Genomic DNA, 17,622 nt, shown 5'->3' with positions numbered 1-17,622 from the left:
ATTACACGAAGCAGAGACCGCTTACCATCCTCATCTTTGAGAAGTTGACTAATTTGTCCTCAGTGTAGTTGGGCGTCCCCTCCTCAATGAAAGCCAGATCAGTGAGGTACATCCCCAGGTATGGTACACAGGGAGGGTCACAGCTAAAATGAAAAACAGAAGTCACAAATTTGCTAATAATTTGATCGAGCCGCTGCCCGAATGGCCAGTAACATTTTATTGGCTTTTGGCTTTTGTAGTTATTAGAACAAGCAGAAGAAACACTCACTTCTTTAAAGCCTCCCTCAGGTTTTTGAACCTCCCCTCTGACGAAACCAACTTCTGCAGCTTGTCAATGACGGTTTTAGTCTGAGAGATTAAATAAAATACTGTATCAAAATATTATGTTGGAAAACGCGCACGTATAATCACCATTGTTAAATTGATGTCTTATCGGTAGTAAGCTATAAGGATTCATAGAGGTCTGCGGTGTCATAACAAGCTGTTTATAAGAGTGTATTGATGTCCCAGTGCAATGATAAAATATGTAATAATATTACTAGGACCAGGCTACGAGCCATCAGTGAGCTGGGTGTGTGTAGTGAAGAGATGTGGCCTTACCTGCTTGGACACTTTGAGCCAGGTCTTCTTGAGACGGAACACAGAGCTGCGGTTGAGGGAGGAGGTGATCTCCAGCACAGCGTTGTAGTTATGGAGACAGCGGCAGATGTCTGCCACCGCCACCCACTTCTCCATCACCGCCACCCGCGTGGTCACATCATCACAACGCAAGATCTCCGTGGCAATCAGGTTACTGATCTAACAGAGGCAAGACAGACAAGGAATAGCCATGTCCCTAATGCATACCAACCAAAGCCAAACACTGTAATAAAACAAGTGAAAATGTACAGTTGTAATATTATGTTGGGGGGTGGGCGTTGTTAGCTGCATACATCATTGAAGTGCTTTGTTGTTTTCATGATATATGGTGTCCTTTCAGTCTTGTCATTCTTCATCCAGCCTTGACCAAAGAACTCTCTGTAAAACAATATTGGAGGATCAAGTAGAAATACATCTAATTGTCACACCCTGACCATAGTTTACTTTGTATGTTTCTATGTTTTGGTTGGTCAGGGTATGATCTGAGTGGGCATTCTATGTTGGATTTCTTGTTTGTCTATTTCTATGTCTGGCCTGATATGGTTCTCAATCAGAGGCAGGTGTTAGTCATTGTCTCTGATTGGGAACCATATTTAGGTAACCTGGGTTTCACTGTGTGTTTGTGGGTGATTGTTCCTGTCTCTGTGTTTGTTGTCACCAGATAGGCTGTATAGGTTTTCACGTTCCGTTTTTTTTTTTGTATAGTTAGTTATTTCATGTCGAGTTCCTTTTTTCCCATTAAAGAACATGAATAACCACCACGCTGCATTTTGGTCCGCTTCTCCTTCACCAGACGAGAACCGTTACAGAATCACCCACCACAACAGGACCAAGCGGCGTGGTAACAGGCAACAGCGGCAGCAGGTGCAACAAAATGAGGAATGGACATGGGAGGATGTTTTGGATGGCAAGGGTTGCTACACATGGGAGGAAATACTGGCTGGAAGAGATCGCCTCCCATGGGAACAGGTGGAGGCACTTAGGAGAGCAGAGGCAGCCGGAGATAGAGCCGGCGTTATGAGGGAACACGGTTGGCAAGGAAGCCCGGAAGTCAGCCCCAAAAATTTATTGGGGGGGGCTCACAGGGAGTATGGCGACGCTAGGTAGGAGATCTACGGCAACTTCCTGTGGTTACCGGGGGGCTAGAGAGACCGGGCAGGCATCGTGTTATGCTGTGGTGCTCACGGTGTCTCCAGTGCGGGTGCATAGCCCGGTGCGTTATATTCTAGCTCCGCGTATCGGCAGGGCTAGATTGAGCGTCGAGCCAAATGCCATGAAGCCGGCTCTACGCATCTCGTCCCCAGTGCGTCTCCTTGGGGCGGCTTACATGGCACCAGCCTTGCGCACGGTGTCCCTGGTTTGCCTGCATAGCCCAGTGCGGGCTATTCCACCTTGCCGCACTGGCAGAGCGACCGGGAGTATTCAACCAGGTAAGGTTGGGCAGGCTCGGTGCTCAAGAGCTCCAGTGCGCCTGCACGGTCCAGTCTACCCAGTACCACCTCCACACACCAGCCCTCCGGTGGCAGCTCCCCGCACCAGGCTTCCTGTGCGTGTCCTCGGCACAGTGCCAGCACCACGCATCAGGCCTACAGTGCGCCTCGCCTCTCCAGCGCTGCCGGAGCCTTCCTCCTCTACAGCGCTGCTGGAGTCTCCCGCCTGTTCAGCGCAGCCAGAGCCTTCCTCCTCTCCTGCGCTGCTGGAGTCTCCCGCCTGTTTAGCGCTGTCCAGAGCCTTCCGCCTCTACAGCGTTGCCGGAGTCTCCTGCCTGTTTAGCGCAGCCAGAGCTGCCAGCCTGCATGGAGAAGCCAGAGCTGCCAGTCTGCATGGAGCAGCCAGAGCTGCCAGTCTGCATGGAGCAGCCAGAGCTGCCAGCCTGCATGGAGCAGCCAGAGGCGTCAGTCTGCATGAAGCAGCCTGAGCTGCCAGTCTGCATGGAGCAACCAGAGCTGTCAGTCTTCATGGAACAGCCAGAGCTGTCAGTCTGCATGGAGCAGCCGGAGATGCCAGTTTGCATGGAGCAGCCAGAGCTGCCAGTCTGCAAGGAACTGCCAGTCTGCAAGGAGCTGCCAGTTTGCAAGGAGCCGCCAGTCTGCAAGGAGCTGCGAAAGCTGCCAGTCTGCATGGAGAAGCCAGAGCTGCCAATCTGCAAGAAGCCGCCAGAGCTGTAGGTCTGCAAGAAGCCGCCAGAGCTGCCAGTCTGCATGGAGCAGCCAGAGCCGCCAGTCAGCATGGAGCAGCCAGAGCCGCCAGTCAGCATGGAGCCGCCAAAGCTGCCAGTCTGCATGGAGCAGCCAGAGCCGCCAGTCAGCATGGAGCAGCCAGAGCCGCCAGTCAGCATGGAGCAGCCAGAGCCGCCAGTCAGCATGGAGCAGCCAGAGCCGCCAGTCAGCATGGAGCAGCCAGAGCTGCCAGTCAGCATGGAGCAGCCAGAGCCGTCAGTCTGCCAGGATCCGCCAATCAGCCAGACTCTTCCAGATCTGCCAGTCAGCCAGACTCTTCCAGGTCAGCCAGACTCTTCCAGATCTGCCAGTCAGCCAGACTCTTCCAGATCTGCCAGTCAGCCAGACTCTTCCAGATCTGCCAGTCAGCCAGACTCTTCCAGATCTGCCAGTCAGCCAGACTCTTCCAGATCTGTCAGTCAACCAGACTCTTCCAGATCTGCCAGTCAACCAGACTCTTCCAGTCAGCCAGACTCTTCCAGATCTGCCAGTCAGCCAGATTCTTCCAGATCTGCCAGTCAGCCAGACTCTTCCAGATCCGCCAGTCTGCCAGACTCTTCCAGATCCGCCAGTCAGCCAGACTCTTCCAGATCCGCCAGTCAGCAAGGATCTGCCGGAACCACTTGTCAGCCAGACTCTTCCAGATCCGCCAGTCAGCCAGACTCTTCCAGACCCGCCAGTCAGCCAGGATCTGCCAGAGCTTTCCTCCTCTCCTGTGCTGCCGGAGTCTCCAGCCTGTCCGGCGCTGCTGCCGGAGTCTCCCGCCTGTCCGGCGCTGCTGCCGGAGTCTCCCGCCTGTCCAGCGCTGCTGCCGGAGTCTGAAGAGCCCCTCTGTCCCGAGCTGCCCCTCTGTCCCGAGCTGCCCCTCTGTCCCGAGCAGCCCCTCTGTCCCGAGCTGCCCCTCAGTCCAGTGTTATTAAGTAGGGTTGCCGTGGCTAGGAGGTCACGGAAGTGGACAAGGTGGGGGACTAAGACTACGGTGAAGTGGGGGCCACGTCCAGCACCAGAGCCGCCACCGCGGACAGATGCCCACCCAGACCCTCCCCGATAGGTTCAGGTTTTGCGGCCAGAGTCCTCACCTTGGGGGGGCGGGGGGGTACTGTCACACCCTGACCATAGTTTACTTTGTATGTTTCTATGTTTTGTTTGGTCAGGGTGTGATCTGAGTGAGTATTCTATGTTGGATGTCTTGTTTGTCTATTTCTATGTCTGGCCTGATATGGTTCTCAATCAGAAGCAGGTGTTAGTCATTGTCTCTGATTGGGAACCATATTTAGGTAGCCTGGGTTTCACTGTGTGTTCGTGGGTGATTGTTCCTGTCTCTGTGTTTGTTGTCACCAGATAGGCTGTATAGGTTTTCACGTTCCGTTTTTTTTTTTTGTATAGTTAAGTTATTTCATGTCGAGTTCCTTTTTTCCCATTAAAGAACATGAATAACCACCACGCTGCATTTTGGTCAGCTTCTCCTTCACCAGACGAGAACCGTTACACTAATTTGTTCTCATTAATACTGCATGGTTGTTATTCAAAATCACTGTATGTCTCCCATATTGTAGGTCTGTATATATCATCAACTGAGAATACAACATGTGTTTGGGTATCACTCACTCATATGGGATGACCTTAAACACCAGGTGGTCTAGTAGGGTGAGCTGCTCTGCTATCTCCAGGGCAGAATGGCTCTCAAACGCCTCGGCCTTCCCTACTGACGCCTAGTACACACACAAAAGAGCATCAGTGGTAACCATTCTCAAGACGCGAGGTATGACAACTACTTCCCTATAATCTAACATTCCTGAGACACATACTTAACATATGTCAAGGAGAGATTGTCCTCTATTGACTCAATTACCATCATTTGTAAAACACAGTGTCTTCTTTACATTACTGCCAGATCCACATGCAGTCATCCCACTCACCAGCTGTTTAACCTCCTCCAAGCTGATCTGATTGTCACCAGGGTCCTCCTGTGTCAGGGTCCTAATAGACCATACAACAGGTATGTATTTATAATGTGTTTCTCTTTACTCTGTACATCAGTGTTAATCAGCCCTATAGAAGTTAGCCCATGTATTCAATGTTAGCAGTGTGTGTCTATAAGCTGAGGCGATGGTAGTGCTGGTAGGTACCTGATGATGTTGGCGGCTGCTTTCCTCTCCTGGGTCAGCAGCTCTGGGTCATGCATCACCTCCTCCAGGAAGGCTATGACCTTCAGCTTCAGCTCAGTGTTACTCTCAAAGTCCTGGAGTACAATACAAATGCACACAAAAATGTTAACTGATTGGAAACCTGCACTCTATTTTACATTAGAAGTAGTGAATTATCATAACTATGTATCTGGAAGTGTTACCTGAGAGTGTTTTGACACCCAGTGCCTCAGAACATTTAGGACTCTGTTGGTTGCAGCCCTTCGGATGACAAACTCTTTGTCCCCATTCCTCTGGTCTGTTTGGAACCCTGCGCAAAATGTATCAAAAACACCATGTAAATATCACACCTACATTTTTAATGACTATATAGATTTTTTTTTTTTGATCTTGAGAAAAACAAAAATGACAGAAGTGATGTTTAACACGCTCTGTACCTGTGCTGGCCAGGGACATGCGGCGGTACTTCTCCTTGGTGGGCGTGCCCTCATTGGCTCCTGCCGTGGCGATGGCGAAGGCGGAGGCTGCAGAGAGGGCACTGCGGTTGTTGTTGTCCATCTCAGGGCGACACGAAGACATCACTGTGCCATTGTTGTATGAGAACAGGGAGAATTCTACAGGAAGATACAATATGGAGACAGTTATACTGGCTGTAAAATGCCATGGGATTTATTTTAGTGAACTTAATTGATGTAATGCTATACCTTTACAATAAAGTACTGTAGGTATAAAATGGAAAGACCATTCCAAGCCAATAAATTGTTGAGATTATGACTGCACTTGGACAGCCACTAAAGTGATCCATGATAGTGTCAGCTGCATGAAATGCTCTTTATTGGTCTCTAACCACTGGGCAAAAACGGGTTGAATCAACATTGTTTCCACATAATTTCAACCCCCAAAAATCAATATGATGACAGTGAATCAACATGGAAAAATTAATCAACCTAAGGGCATGTATTATTTTCATTCTACGTTTAACCTAAATCCAATGACATGGTGACATTTTTTGTTGACTTCACATTGAATTCACAATAGTTGACAATTCAGCCAAATTTAAATCAATACTAGACGTTAAACGGACGCCTGTGTCCATTGGATCACTACTACTTCAGTAGGTACTGCAACTCTAACCTTTTCGCTGAGATTTAAGAGGTAGTTGACAACAGTTAGCAAGCAACATTAATCTTGATATGCTACTAAATGGAGGCTAAAAAGGCATTAGCTATTGTGTCAGTTTAATTCATTGTGTAACAGGGCAGGTTTTCATTTATTCTGTCTCCAGTAGACGGCAGCAGAATCCAAGAGCACCACATTCTCTCCCAGTGGAACATAGACTTAACATGAGGCTTTGATATTTAAGATGGGTGTAGCTAAATATAGCCACCAATATCAGCATAATGGAAGAATGGACTGGTTTCTGTGCACACTATCTGCACACTGACTTACAATAACCATTCATTAACAAATAAAATCAATTGAGCTTTATGGTGAGAGTAATATAAAACTAATCTGAGTACAATTTAGTTGAGCGACTTACATGACCAATTTGGTTTTAGTGCCTTGCTCAAGGGCACATCAACAGATTTTTCACCTAGGCGGCTCAGGGAATCAAACCAGCAACCTTTCCGTTACTGGCCCAATGCTCGTTACTGCTAGGCTACCTGCTGCCCCGGTACTGTTAATGCAAATTATGGCAGATTTTGATTTACCTTTGACCTGGTGTACATTCTGTCCTGAGAGCAGGAAGACAGACAGCAGAGCTTTCTTCACTGACTGTCTTGTACTAAAACAACCTCGTTACCGGGGGCGGCAGGCAGGGAAACACGCTCATACTGTAGTTGCTATGACACAAGTATCCCCAACACCTACTCATTCCCAGCGTTGGCTTTCCCTGCATGTTCATATTCTCTCCACCGAATTAGGCTGCATGAATTTTATCTTGTGTGGCAGAGATCACTGCACACAGAATTGAGCATTTCTGCAGTGTATGCACCATGCCACTGACAATTGAATAGGCATAGAACACTCAAAGAATCATTTTTCTCCATCACTTTTGACTCTTTATTAGAAAAACAGAGGTAGAGAAAAAACATGAATACGATATATATATACACAGTGTCTTCGGAAAGTATTCAGACCCCTTGACTTTTTCCACATTTTGTTACGTTACATCCTTATTCTAAAATTGATTAAATTCAAATCCTTGAGATGTTTCTACAACTTGATTGGAGTTCACCTGTGGTAAATTAAATTGATTGGACATGATTTGGAAAGGCACACAACTGTCTATATAAGGTCCCACAGTTGACAGTGCATGTCAGAGCAAAAACCAAGCCATGAGGTTGAAGGAATTGTTTCATAGAGCTTCGAGACAGGATTGTGTCGAAGCACAGATATGGGGAAGCGTATCAAAAAATGTCTGCAGTATTGAAGGTCCCCAAGAACACAGTGGCCTCCATTATTCTTTAATAGAAGAAGTTTGGAACCACCAAGACTCTTCCTAGAGCTGGCCGCCCGGCCAAACTGAGCAATCAGGGGAGAAGGGCCTTGGTCAGGGAGGTGACCAAGAACCCGATGGTCACTCTGATAGAGCTCTAGAGTTCTTCTGTGGAGATGGGAGAACTTACCAGAAGGACAAACATCTCTGCAGCACTGCGATTAGCATGAGGTTGTAAGTAACAAGAACATTTCTCTGGACATAGACATATCTGATATTGGCAGAAAGCTTACATTCTTGCCAATATAACTGCACTGTCCAATTTACAGTAGCTATTACAGTGACAAAATATCATGCTATTGTTTGAGGAGAGTGCACAATTTTGAACATGAAAAGTTATTAAAAAACAGATTAGGCACATTTGGGCAGTCTTGATACAGAAATTTGAACAGCAATGCAATGGTTAATTGGATCGGTCTAAAACTTTGCACATACACTGCTGCCATCTAGGGGCCAAAATCGAAATTGCACCTGGGCTGGAATAATACATTATGGCCTTTCTCTTGCATTTCAAATATGATGGTACAAAAAAAATACAAAAGAACGGTTGTTTTTTTCTTTGTGTTATCTTTTACCAGATCTATTGTGTTATATTATTATTATTACATTCCTTTCACATTTCCACAAACTTCAAAGTGTTTTCTTTCAAATGGTACCAAGAATATGCATATCTTTGCTTCAGAGCCTGAGCTACAGGCAGTTAGATTGGGGTATGTCATTTTAGGAGAATTTTTTTAAAAGCGGCGGATCCTTAAGAGGTTTTAAAGGTAGAGTGTCCAGATGGAAGCCACTCTTTAGGACCTCAGGACCGCGCAGGACCTCAGATTGGGGTGAAGGTTCACCTTACAACAGGACAAAAACCCTAAGCACACAACCAACAAAATACAGGAGTGGCTTCGGGACAAGTCTCTGAATGTGGTGTGGGGTTGCTTTGCTGGTGACACTGTCTGTGATTTATTTAGAATTCAAGGCACACTTAACAAGCATGGCTACCTCAGCATTCTACAGCGATACGCCATCCCATCTGGTTTGTGCTTGGTGGGACTATCATTTGTTTTTCAACTGGACAATGACCCAACACACCTCCAGGCTGTGTAAGGGCTATTTGACTAAGGAGAGTGATGGAGTGTTGCATCAGATGACCTGGCCGCCACAATCACCCGACCTCAACCCAATTGAGATGGTTTGGATGAGTTGGACCACAGAGTGAAGGAAAAGCAGCCAACAGGTGCTCAGCATATAACTCCTTCAAGACGGTTGGAAAAGCATTCCAGGTGAAGCTGGTTGAGAGAATTTAAAGAGTGTGCAAAGCTGCCATCAAGGCAAAGGGTGGCTGCTTTGAAGAATATAAAAACTATATTTTGATTTGTTTAACACTTTTTTGGTTACTACATGATTCCATGTATTTAATAGTATTTAATAGTTTTGATGTCTTCACCATTATTCTATAATGTAGAAAATAAAGGAAAACCCTTGAATGAGTAGGTGTTTCCAAACTTTTGACTAGTACTGTATATATATATATATATATATATATATATATATATATATATATATATACACATTGCCTTCAGAAAGTATTCAGACACCTTGACTTTTTTCACATTTTGATTCCATTCTAAAATGGATTAAATATGTTTTTCCCCCGCATCAATCTACACACAATACCCAATAACGACAAAGCAAAAACGGTTCTTTTGACATTTTTGCTATTGTTATTTTCAAAAAACCCTGACATATCACATTTACATAAGAATTCAGACCCTTTACTCAGTACTTTGTTGAAGCACCTTTAGCAGTGATTACATTCTCGAGTCTTCTTGGGTATGATGCTACAAGCTTGGCACACCTGTATTTGGGGAGTTTCTCCTATTCTTCTTTGCAGATCCTCTCAAGCTCTGGCCACTCAAGGACATTCAGAGACTTTTCCCGAAGTCACTCCTGTGTTGTATTGGCTGTGTGCTTAGGGTCGTTGTCCTGATGGAAGGTGAACCTTTGCCCAAGTTTGAGGTCCTGAGCACTCTGGAGTAGGTTATAATCAAGGATCTCTCTGTACGTTGCTCCGTTCTTCTTTCCCTCGATCCTGACGAGTCTCCCAGTCCCATCTTGGCAAACTCCAAGGGGGCTGTCATGTGCATTTAACTGAGGAGTGACTTCCATCTGGTCACCCCACCATAAAAGCCTGATTTGTGGAGTGCTGCAGAGATGGTTGTCCTTCTGGAAGGTTTTCCTATCTCCACAGAGGAACTCTGTCAGAGTGACCATCAGGTTCTTGGTCACCTCCCTGACCAAGACCCTTCTCCACCAATTTCTCAGTTTGGCCGGGCAGCCAGCAATATGAAGAGTCTTGGTGGTTCCAAACTTTTTCCATTAAATAATGATGGATGCCACTGTGTTCTTGGGGATCTTCAACGCCGCAGACATTTTTTGGTACCCTTCCACAGATTTGTCCCTCGACATAATCCTGTCTTGGGGCTCTACGGACAACTCTTTGACATGCACTGTCAACTGTGCAACCTTATATAGACAGGTGTGTGCCTTTCCAAATTATGTCCAATCCACTGAAATTACCACAGATGGACTCTAATCAAGTTGTAGCAACATCTCAAGGATGATCAATGGAAACAAGATACATCTCAAATTTGAGTCTCATAGCAAAGGGTCTGAATAGTTAATTTGCATTAAAAAAATATCTGTTTTGCCTTTGTCATTATGGGGTATTTTGAGAAGATTACTAAGGATTGTTTTTCTTCATTTTAGAATAAGGCTGTAACGTAGCAAAATGTGGAAAAAAACTCAAAGGGGTCTGAATACATTCCGAAGGTACTTTACATACACTACCATTCAAAAGTTTGGCGTCACTTAGAAATGTCCTTGTTTTTGAAAGAAAAGAACAAGAAAAGAAAAGGAAAAGGCCAGTAACGCAGAGTCGCCTCTTCACTTTTGACGTTGAGACTGGTGTTTTGAAGGTACTCTTTAATGAAGCTGCCACTTGTGAGGAGTCTGTTTCTCAAACTAGACACTCTAATGTACTTGTCCTCTTGCTCAGTTGTGCACCAGGGCCTCCCAATCCTCTTTCTATTCTGGTTAGAGACAGGTTGCGCTGTTCTGTGAAGTGAGTAGTACACAGCGTTGTACGAGATTGCATGGAATAGCCTTCATTTCTGATGAGTTTCAGAAGAAAGTTATTTGTTTCTGGCCATTTTGAGCCTGTAATCGAACACACAAATGCTGATGCTCCAGATACTCAACTAATCGAAAGAAGGACAGTTTTATTGCTTCCGTTTTCAGCAGTGCTAACATAATTGCAAAAGGGTTTTCTAATGATCCTTTAAAAATGATAAACTTGGATTAGCTAACACAGCGTACCATTGGAACACAGGAGTGATGGTTGGTTATAATGGGCCTCTGTACGCCCATGTAGATATTCTATAAAAAATCAACCGTTTCCAGCGACAATAGTCATTTACAACATTAACAATGTCTACACTGTAATTCTGATCAATTTGATGTTATTTTAATGGACAAAAAAATGCTTTTCTTTCAAAAACAAGGACATTTCTAAGTGACCCCAAACTTTTGAACGGTCGTGTCACCATCTTAAATAAGCATGCCCCATTCAAAACATGTAGAACCAGGAACAGATATAGCCCTTGGTTCACTCCTGTCATACTCTTCCAGATCTGCCAGTCAGCCAGACTCTTCCATATCTGCCAGTCAACCAGACTTCCAGATCCGCCAGTCAACCAGATTCTTCCAGATCCGCCAGTCAACCAGACTCTTCCAGGTCAGCCAGGATCTGCCAGAACCACCAGCCTGCCGGATCCAACTACCTGCCTGAGTTTCCTCTCAGTGCTGAGCTTCCTCTCAGTGCTGGGCTTCCTCTCAGTGCTGAGCTTCCCCTCAGTCCCGAGCTTCCCCTCAGTCCCGAGCTTCCCCTCAGTCCCGAGCTGCCCCTCAGTCCCGAGCTGCCCCTCAGTCCCGAGCTGCCTCTCAGTCCCGAGCTGCCCCTCAGTCCAGTGGAGTTCTGGGTGAGGACTACTAGGCCATGGTCGGCGGCGAGGGTGGACTATCCTAGGACGCGAGGAGGAAGGACTAAGACAATGATAGAGTGGGGTCCACGTCCCGCGCCGGAGCCGCCACCATGGACAGACACCCACCCGGACCCTCCCTATTGTTTTGATGTGCGTCCGGTAGTCCGCACCTTGGGGGGGGGGGGTTCTGTCACGCCCTGGTCGAAGTATATTGTGTTTGTCTGCATTTATTTGGTTAGGCCAGGGTGTGACATGGGTTTTTTGTGGTGTGTTTTGTCTTGGGGGTGTCTAGCATTAGTCTATGGCTGCCTGAGGCGGTTCTCAATCAGAGTCAGGTGATTATCGTTGTCTCTGATTGGGAACCATATTTAGGCAGCCATATTCTTTGAGTATTTCGTGGGTGATTGTTCCTGTCTCTGTGTTTGTTGTCACCAGATAGGCTGTATAGGTTTTCACGTTCCGTTTCTTGTTTTTGTATTGTTCGTGTTTTTCTGTCATTATTAAACATGTCTCAAAAATACCACGCTGCATTTTGGTCCGCTTCTCCTTCACCAGACGAAAGCCATTACAACTCCAGACCTGACTGCCCTTGACCAGCACAAAAACATCCTGTGGCGTACTGCGTTAGCATTGAATAGTCCCCGCGATATGAAACTTTTCAGGGAAGTTAGGAACCAATATACACAGGCAGTTAGGAAAGCAAAGGCTAGCTTTTTTCAAGCAGAAATTGGCATCCTGTAGCACAAACTCAAAAAAGTTCTGGGACACTGTAAAGTCCATGGAGAATAAGAGCACCTCCTCCCAGCTGCCCACTGCACTGAGACTAGGAAACACTGTCACCACCGATAAATCCACAATAATTGAGAATTTCAATAAGAATTTTTCTACGGCTGGCCATGCTTTCCACTTGGCTTCCCCTACCCCGGTCAACAGCTCTGCACCCCCCACAGCAACTTGCCCAAGCCTCCCACATTTCTCCTTCACCCAAATCCAGATAGCAGATGTTCTGAAAGAGCTGCAAAATCTGGACCCCTACAAATCAGCTGGGTTAGACAATCTGGACCCTCTCTTTCTAAAATGATCCGCCGCAATTGTTGCAACCCCTAGTACTAGCCTGTTCAATATCTCTTTCGTATCGTCTGAGAACGCCAAAGATTGGAAAGCTGCCGCGGTCATCCCCCTCTTCAAAGGGGGAGACACTCTAGACCCAAACTGTTACAGACCTACATCTATCCTACCCTGCCTTTCTAAGGTCTTCGAAAGCCAAGTCAACAAACAGATCACCGACCATTTTGAATCCCACCGTACCTTCTCCGCTATGCAATCTGGTTTCCGAGCTGGATATGGGTGCACCTCAGCCACGCTCAAGGTCCTAAACGATATCATAACTGCCATCAATAAAAGACAATACTATGCAGCCGTATTCATCGACCCATTCAATTCAATTCTCGGGCCCACTTTTCTCTGTGATTCTCTGATCCACCTCTATGCAGATGACACCAACTAACCTCCAGACAAGCTTCAATGCCATACAACTCTCCTTCCGTGGCCTCCAACTGCTCTTAAATGCAAGCAAAACTAAATGCATGCTCTTCATCCGATCGCTGCCTGCACCTGCCCGCCCGTCCAGCATCACTACTCTGGACGGTTCTGAACTAGAATATGTAGACAACTACAAATACCTAGCTAGGTGTCTGGTTAGACTGTAAACTCTCCTTCCAGACTCACATTAAGCATCTCCAATCCAAAATTAAATCTATAATCGGCTTCCTATTTCGCAGCAAAGCCTCCTTCACTCATGCTGCCAAACATACCCTAGTAAAACTGACCATCCTACCAATCCTTGACTTTGGCGATGTCATTTACAAAATAGCCTCCAACACTCTACTCAGCAAATTGGATGCAATCTATCACAGTGCCATCCGTTTTGTCACCAAAGCCCCATATACTACCCCCTACTGCGACCTGTATGCTCTCGTTGGTTGGCCCTTGCTTCATATTCGTCGCCAAACCCACTGGCTCCAGGTCATCTGTAAGTCTTTGTTAGTTAAAGCCCCGCCTTATCTCAGCTCAATGTTCACCTTAGCAACAGGTATATTTCACTGGTCACCCCCAAAGCCAATTCCTCCTTTGGCTGCGTTTCCTTCCAATTCTCGGCTGCTAATGACTGGAACGAATTGCAAAAATCACTGATGCTGGAGACTCAAATCTCCCTCACTAACTTTACGCATCAGCTGTCAGAGCAGCTGACAGATCATTGCACCTGTACATAGCCCATCTGCAAATAGCCCATCCAACTACCTCATCCCCATATTGTTATTGGGTTATTATTTTTTGCTCCTTTGCACCCCAGTATCTCTACTCGCACATTCATCTTCTGCACATCTATCACTCCAGTGTTTAATTGCTAAATTGTAATTACTTCGCCACTACAGCCTATTTATTGCCTTACCTCCCAAATCTTACCTCATTTGCACACACTGTATATGGACATTTCTATTGTGTTATTGACTGTACGTTTGTTTAATCCATGTGTAACTCTGTGTTGTTGTTTGTGTCGCACTGCTTTGCTTTATCTTGGCCAGGACGCAGTTGTAAATGGGAACTTGTAAATGGGAACCTTGTAGTTGTAAATGGGAACTTGCTCTCAACTTAAATAAAGGTAAAATAAATAAATAAAAAGTAACTACCACTTAAAACTGTATGTTTTGATTTAGTATCACTGCCTCTGTTTAACAGGAGAGCATGTTTGAGTCATTGATAAATGTGACCCGTTTCAGGAAACTAAGCGTATGTTGCGGGTCAGTACATGACAGGAGAGCCGTTTGAACGTTTTCTTTTTTTTTAATCAAAATGCGTTTTTGGGCAGAAACGTATTCTTGAACACGTGAACGAATAAAATTGTTCAATTATGAGCCTAGTTGGATTATGGTAATTATATAAAGCAGCATGGGTAATCATCTGCCAGAGAGTAGCCCCAATCGGCCCGAGCCCAAGTGATACATTTGGTCCAGATAACTATCACCGGAATCCGCCCGAGCCCCAAGTAATATATTTGTACCAGATAACTCACACCGGAATCGGCCCAAGCTCAATCCCTGCATCCTAGCCATAAGTAATACTGCTGAAGGCGGCTCAGACTATGGCCACATGATTCGGCCGAGTCTGACTCTCAGCTGAGTGCCCCGACTCTCTGCCGGAGCTGGCCCAGATCCACTGGGATGGCTGGGTAACCAGTACTGCTAGGGTGAGTAAAATGGTCAGAGTGGGGTGTTCATTCATTATGTGTCTGGAAGTAGCTAACAAGCTAGCCAATGTTAGCCAGTTAGCTCGGTGCTTGACTGCCGTTGTGAGGTCAGAACGTTCGGATCAGCCAGAGCGTCAGGTATGCACTCTGAATGCGAAACGCTCTGAATTTAGGAACGGACAATCTGACAAGACAGTTGCAGTCACCAATGCTCTGGAAAACATAACAGCCTAACCAGGTCTGATTGGGCGAGTAATGTTCCGTGAGCTGTTTTCTCTCACTTAGATGTCTGGAAGTAGCTAGCAAGTTAGCTTGGGTGCTTGACTGCTGTTAGTACATTCAGATCAACCCTTAAAGAGATGGGTGGGGCTAAAGCTTCAGAGGGTGTGAACAATGCTGAATGGGTGTAGACAAAGAGGGCTCTCCAATAGTAGTACCAAAACATTAAAAGGTAATTTTCTCAAAACTGAGAGCAAAATTACTTTTCCATTGTTCCTCAACTGTAGTGTATGATATACCATTTTGTAACTCTGAGTCTCTACTTTTCTCCAATATAAAAAGGGCAATTTCAAATTTTCCTACATAAGATCGATTAGAGCCGGTCGGTCACAAATATGGTATTTTGGCTGAGAGGAGGATGCAGGTAACTTGCCAGCATGTGATTCAGGTGCTCTGGTATCATGGCATGAGTGATAACAACACCACTGTGCTGTCTGGGACACAATGTACCTGAGGAGTTTTTGCACTTCACGTTTTTTTGAGGAGTGGTTGGCGACTTGATAGGAGACGTTTCTGGGTCTGCATCATCGCTCTGGCTTTGGTCAATGTCACTTTCTTCCGGAACTGAAATATCTACACAAAGTGCAAAACAGGTCAGCAAATACCACATTCTAGACACCTGTCATGATTCAAAACAGGTCAGTAAATACCACATTCTAGACACCTGTCATGATTACAATTCTGAACCCTCATTCTATATTCAAATAAATAGCCCAACATTCCTCTTTAGAAGCATCAATAAGGACATAAATCCCCCCATCTCCACAGTGCAGATTAGCTGGCTTACCTTGTTTAGACACAGTGGTCTCCTCTGGCTTGTCCGTCTTGCCCTCTCCCTCAGCAGGGATCTTGCTGGTGATGGGACTGGTGACATATAACTTGTTGATGTCCAGGGTGGTCTTGCTGAAGGGGGACATGGAGGAGTACATGCTTGCATAGCCATTGGAGGAGCAGCTGAGGGCGGCCAGGTCCAGAGCCTTTCCCCCAGTGATGATGGGGATGTTGAGTGAGAGTTTACGCCGGCGGTTTGGGGACGATGTCTTGGTGATGGCCAGAGGAGGGGGGGAAGAGAACTTACGGCTGGCCCTGGGGGATTTGGGTGGCTCCCCATATAGGAGTTTATTGTTCTGACTGCTGGCGAAGAACAACTCCAGGGATCTGCATCAGGAAAAAACAACACATTTTTATTCTAGTCAGAAGAATGTATTGTAGCTATGTACTTTAGCACTTCAGTGTGTTGCAAATAACTAAGACATCTGAATTATACATGTCTTTCTGTGTTAAATATAGAAATCAATACATTGTCAACAGCGACAACACAAGGCAACATGGTATTTCTGCAATAAAAGTAAAAAAATCTGATACAATGTTGCAGAAGACCTCTCCCACTCACTGCCACCCTCCTCTAGACCTCATGAGTTCCCATAAATAGCACAGCAAGTGACACCACGAGCGAGCAGCCATGCTGCTGACACAAGCATCAGAGTGGCGGTGGCTCACAGAGACATGACAGTCTCCACAGGAGAACATGCTGCAGGGTGTGGGCATGGGGAGGGAGCTCCCCCTGATAAGAGCCTGGGAGCTGGGCTCACTATCCTAGGCCGGAGAAGGGGTCTGCTCTGCTCTGGACGACAACACTGACCATAAATATTTCATACTATAGATCCTCTGCAGACCAGGGGAGGGTGGGGTCCTGCAGCAGAGAGACCGGTTGCTAAGGTGACAGCGACAGAGCCCCGCTGAGACGCTCTTAGGCAAGCAGGAGAAGAGTCTGGGCCCAATTACTGCCTTCTCACACAGAACACACCACACTGACACACACAGACATGACCTCTCCTTACCTCACCTCACCCTCACACACACACGCACACACGCAAACCCACCCACCCACCCACCTACCCACCCACATCCAAACATAAACGCACACACACACATAGACACACAGACACAGGACGTGGTTAAAAATACCTAATACTGTGGGCTGTGGAAGTAGAGCTGTGAGGGAATCAGTGGTGGGCTAAAAGAGATAGAGGCAGCCAGAGGAGGCCAGAGGCTGCTGGGCCTGTCAGGGGATGTTATCGTCATCAGCCCTAACTACAGCCCTCTTTACTGTGTCGGGGACATTGCAATGCAAAAACACTGACAATGTATCTTCTTTAAACAGCTAAAGCACTACGCATGAGATAGATCTAGACATTTTGCTGACTGTGTTTGTCAAAGTCAAGGCTAAAGCACTAGCAGCTCCTTTATGGCCTTACCGGGCTGGGATGGCACTGATGGGTTTCTTGTAGATGGTGATGAGTTTGTCCAGCACCACATCGGCACTGGTGAACACGCGGTAGGAGTGCAGGAAGGTGTTGAGAAAGTCAATGGAGAGGAAGCGCAGGTCTGTCAACCTCTCCAGGAGTCTCTCCACGCTGGCATAGCGGATCTGCAACACCTTACACGAGTTCATCATCTTACTGAAACGGATGTCCACGTCGTCACAGTACAGGCTGGCGTCGGACCTACTCACAGAAAAACACACAAACACATATGAAAACACTAGAACACACAA

At 46.3% G+C, this 17,622-nt stretch overlaps 1 protein-coding gene across 1 annotated transcript in view; it reads right to left on the bottom strand.

Annotated features, from left to right (window-relative positions):
• LOC135524375 (ras-specific guanine nucleotide-releasing factor 1-like) overlaps window positions 1-17,622 on the bottom strand; it is a 37,518-nt gene that overhangs the window by 2,501 nt on the left and 17,395 nt on the right. The window contains exons 14-25 of the mRNA XM_064951844.1: window positions 17,324-17,572; window positions 15,853-16,223; window positions 15,516-15,638; window positions 5,443-5,619; window positions 5,209-5,315; window positions 4,988-5,100; window positions 4,778-4,838; window positions 4,467-4,570; window positions 933-1,017; window positions 601-798; window positions 269-348; window positions 26-143 (exon numbers count right to left, since the gene is read on the bottom strand). Coding sequence (XP_064807916.1) covers window positions 26-143; window positions 269-348; window positions 601-798; window positions 933-1,017; window positions 4,467-4,570; window positions 4,778-4,838; window positions 4,988-5,100; window positions 5,209-5,315; window positions 5,443-5,619; window positions 15,516-15,638; window positions 15,853-16,223; window positions 17,324-17,572 — 1,786 coding nt within the window. The remainder of the gene's footprint in view (window positions 1-25; window positions 144-268; window positions 349-600; window positions 799-932; window positions 1,018-4,466; window positions 4,571-4,777; window positions 4,839-4,987; window positions 5,101-5,208; window positions 5,316-5,442; window positions 5,620-15,515; window positions 15,639-15,852; window positions 16,224-17,323; window positions 17,573-17,622) is intronic.

This window comes from Oncorhynchus masou, chromosome 31 (assembly GCF_036934945.1).
Source record: "Oncorhynchus masou masou isolate Uvic2021 chromosome 31, UVic_Omas_1.1, whole genome shotgun sequence".
NCBI classification, from domain to species: Eukaryota; Metazoa; Chordata; class Actinopteri; order Salmoniformes; family Salmonidae; genus Oncorhynchus; species Oncorhynchus masou.
This window is presented reverse-complemented; position numbering and strand designations above follow the sequence as displayed.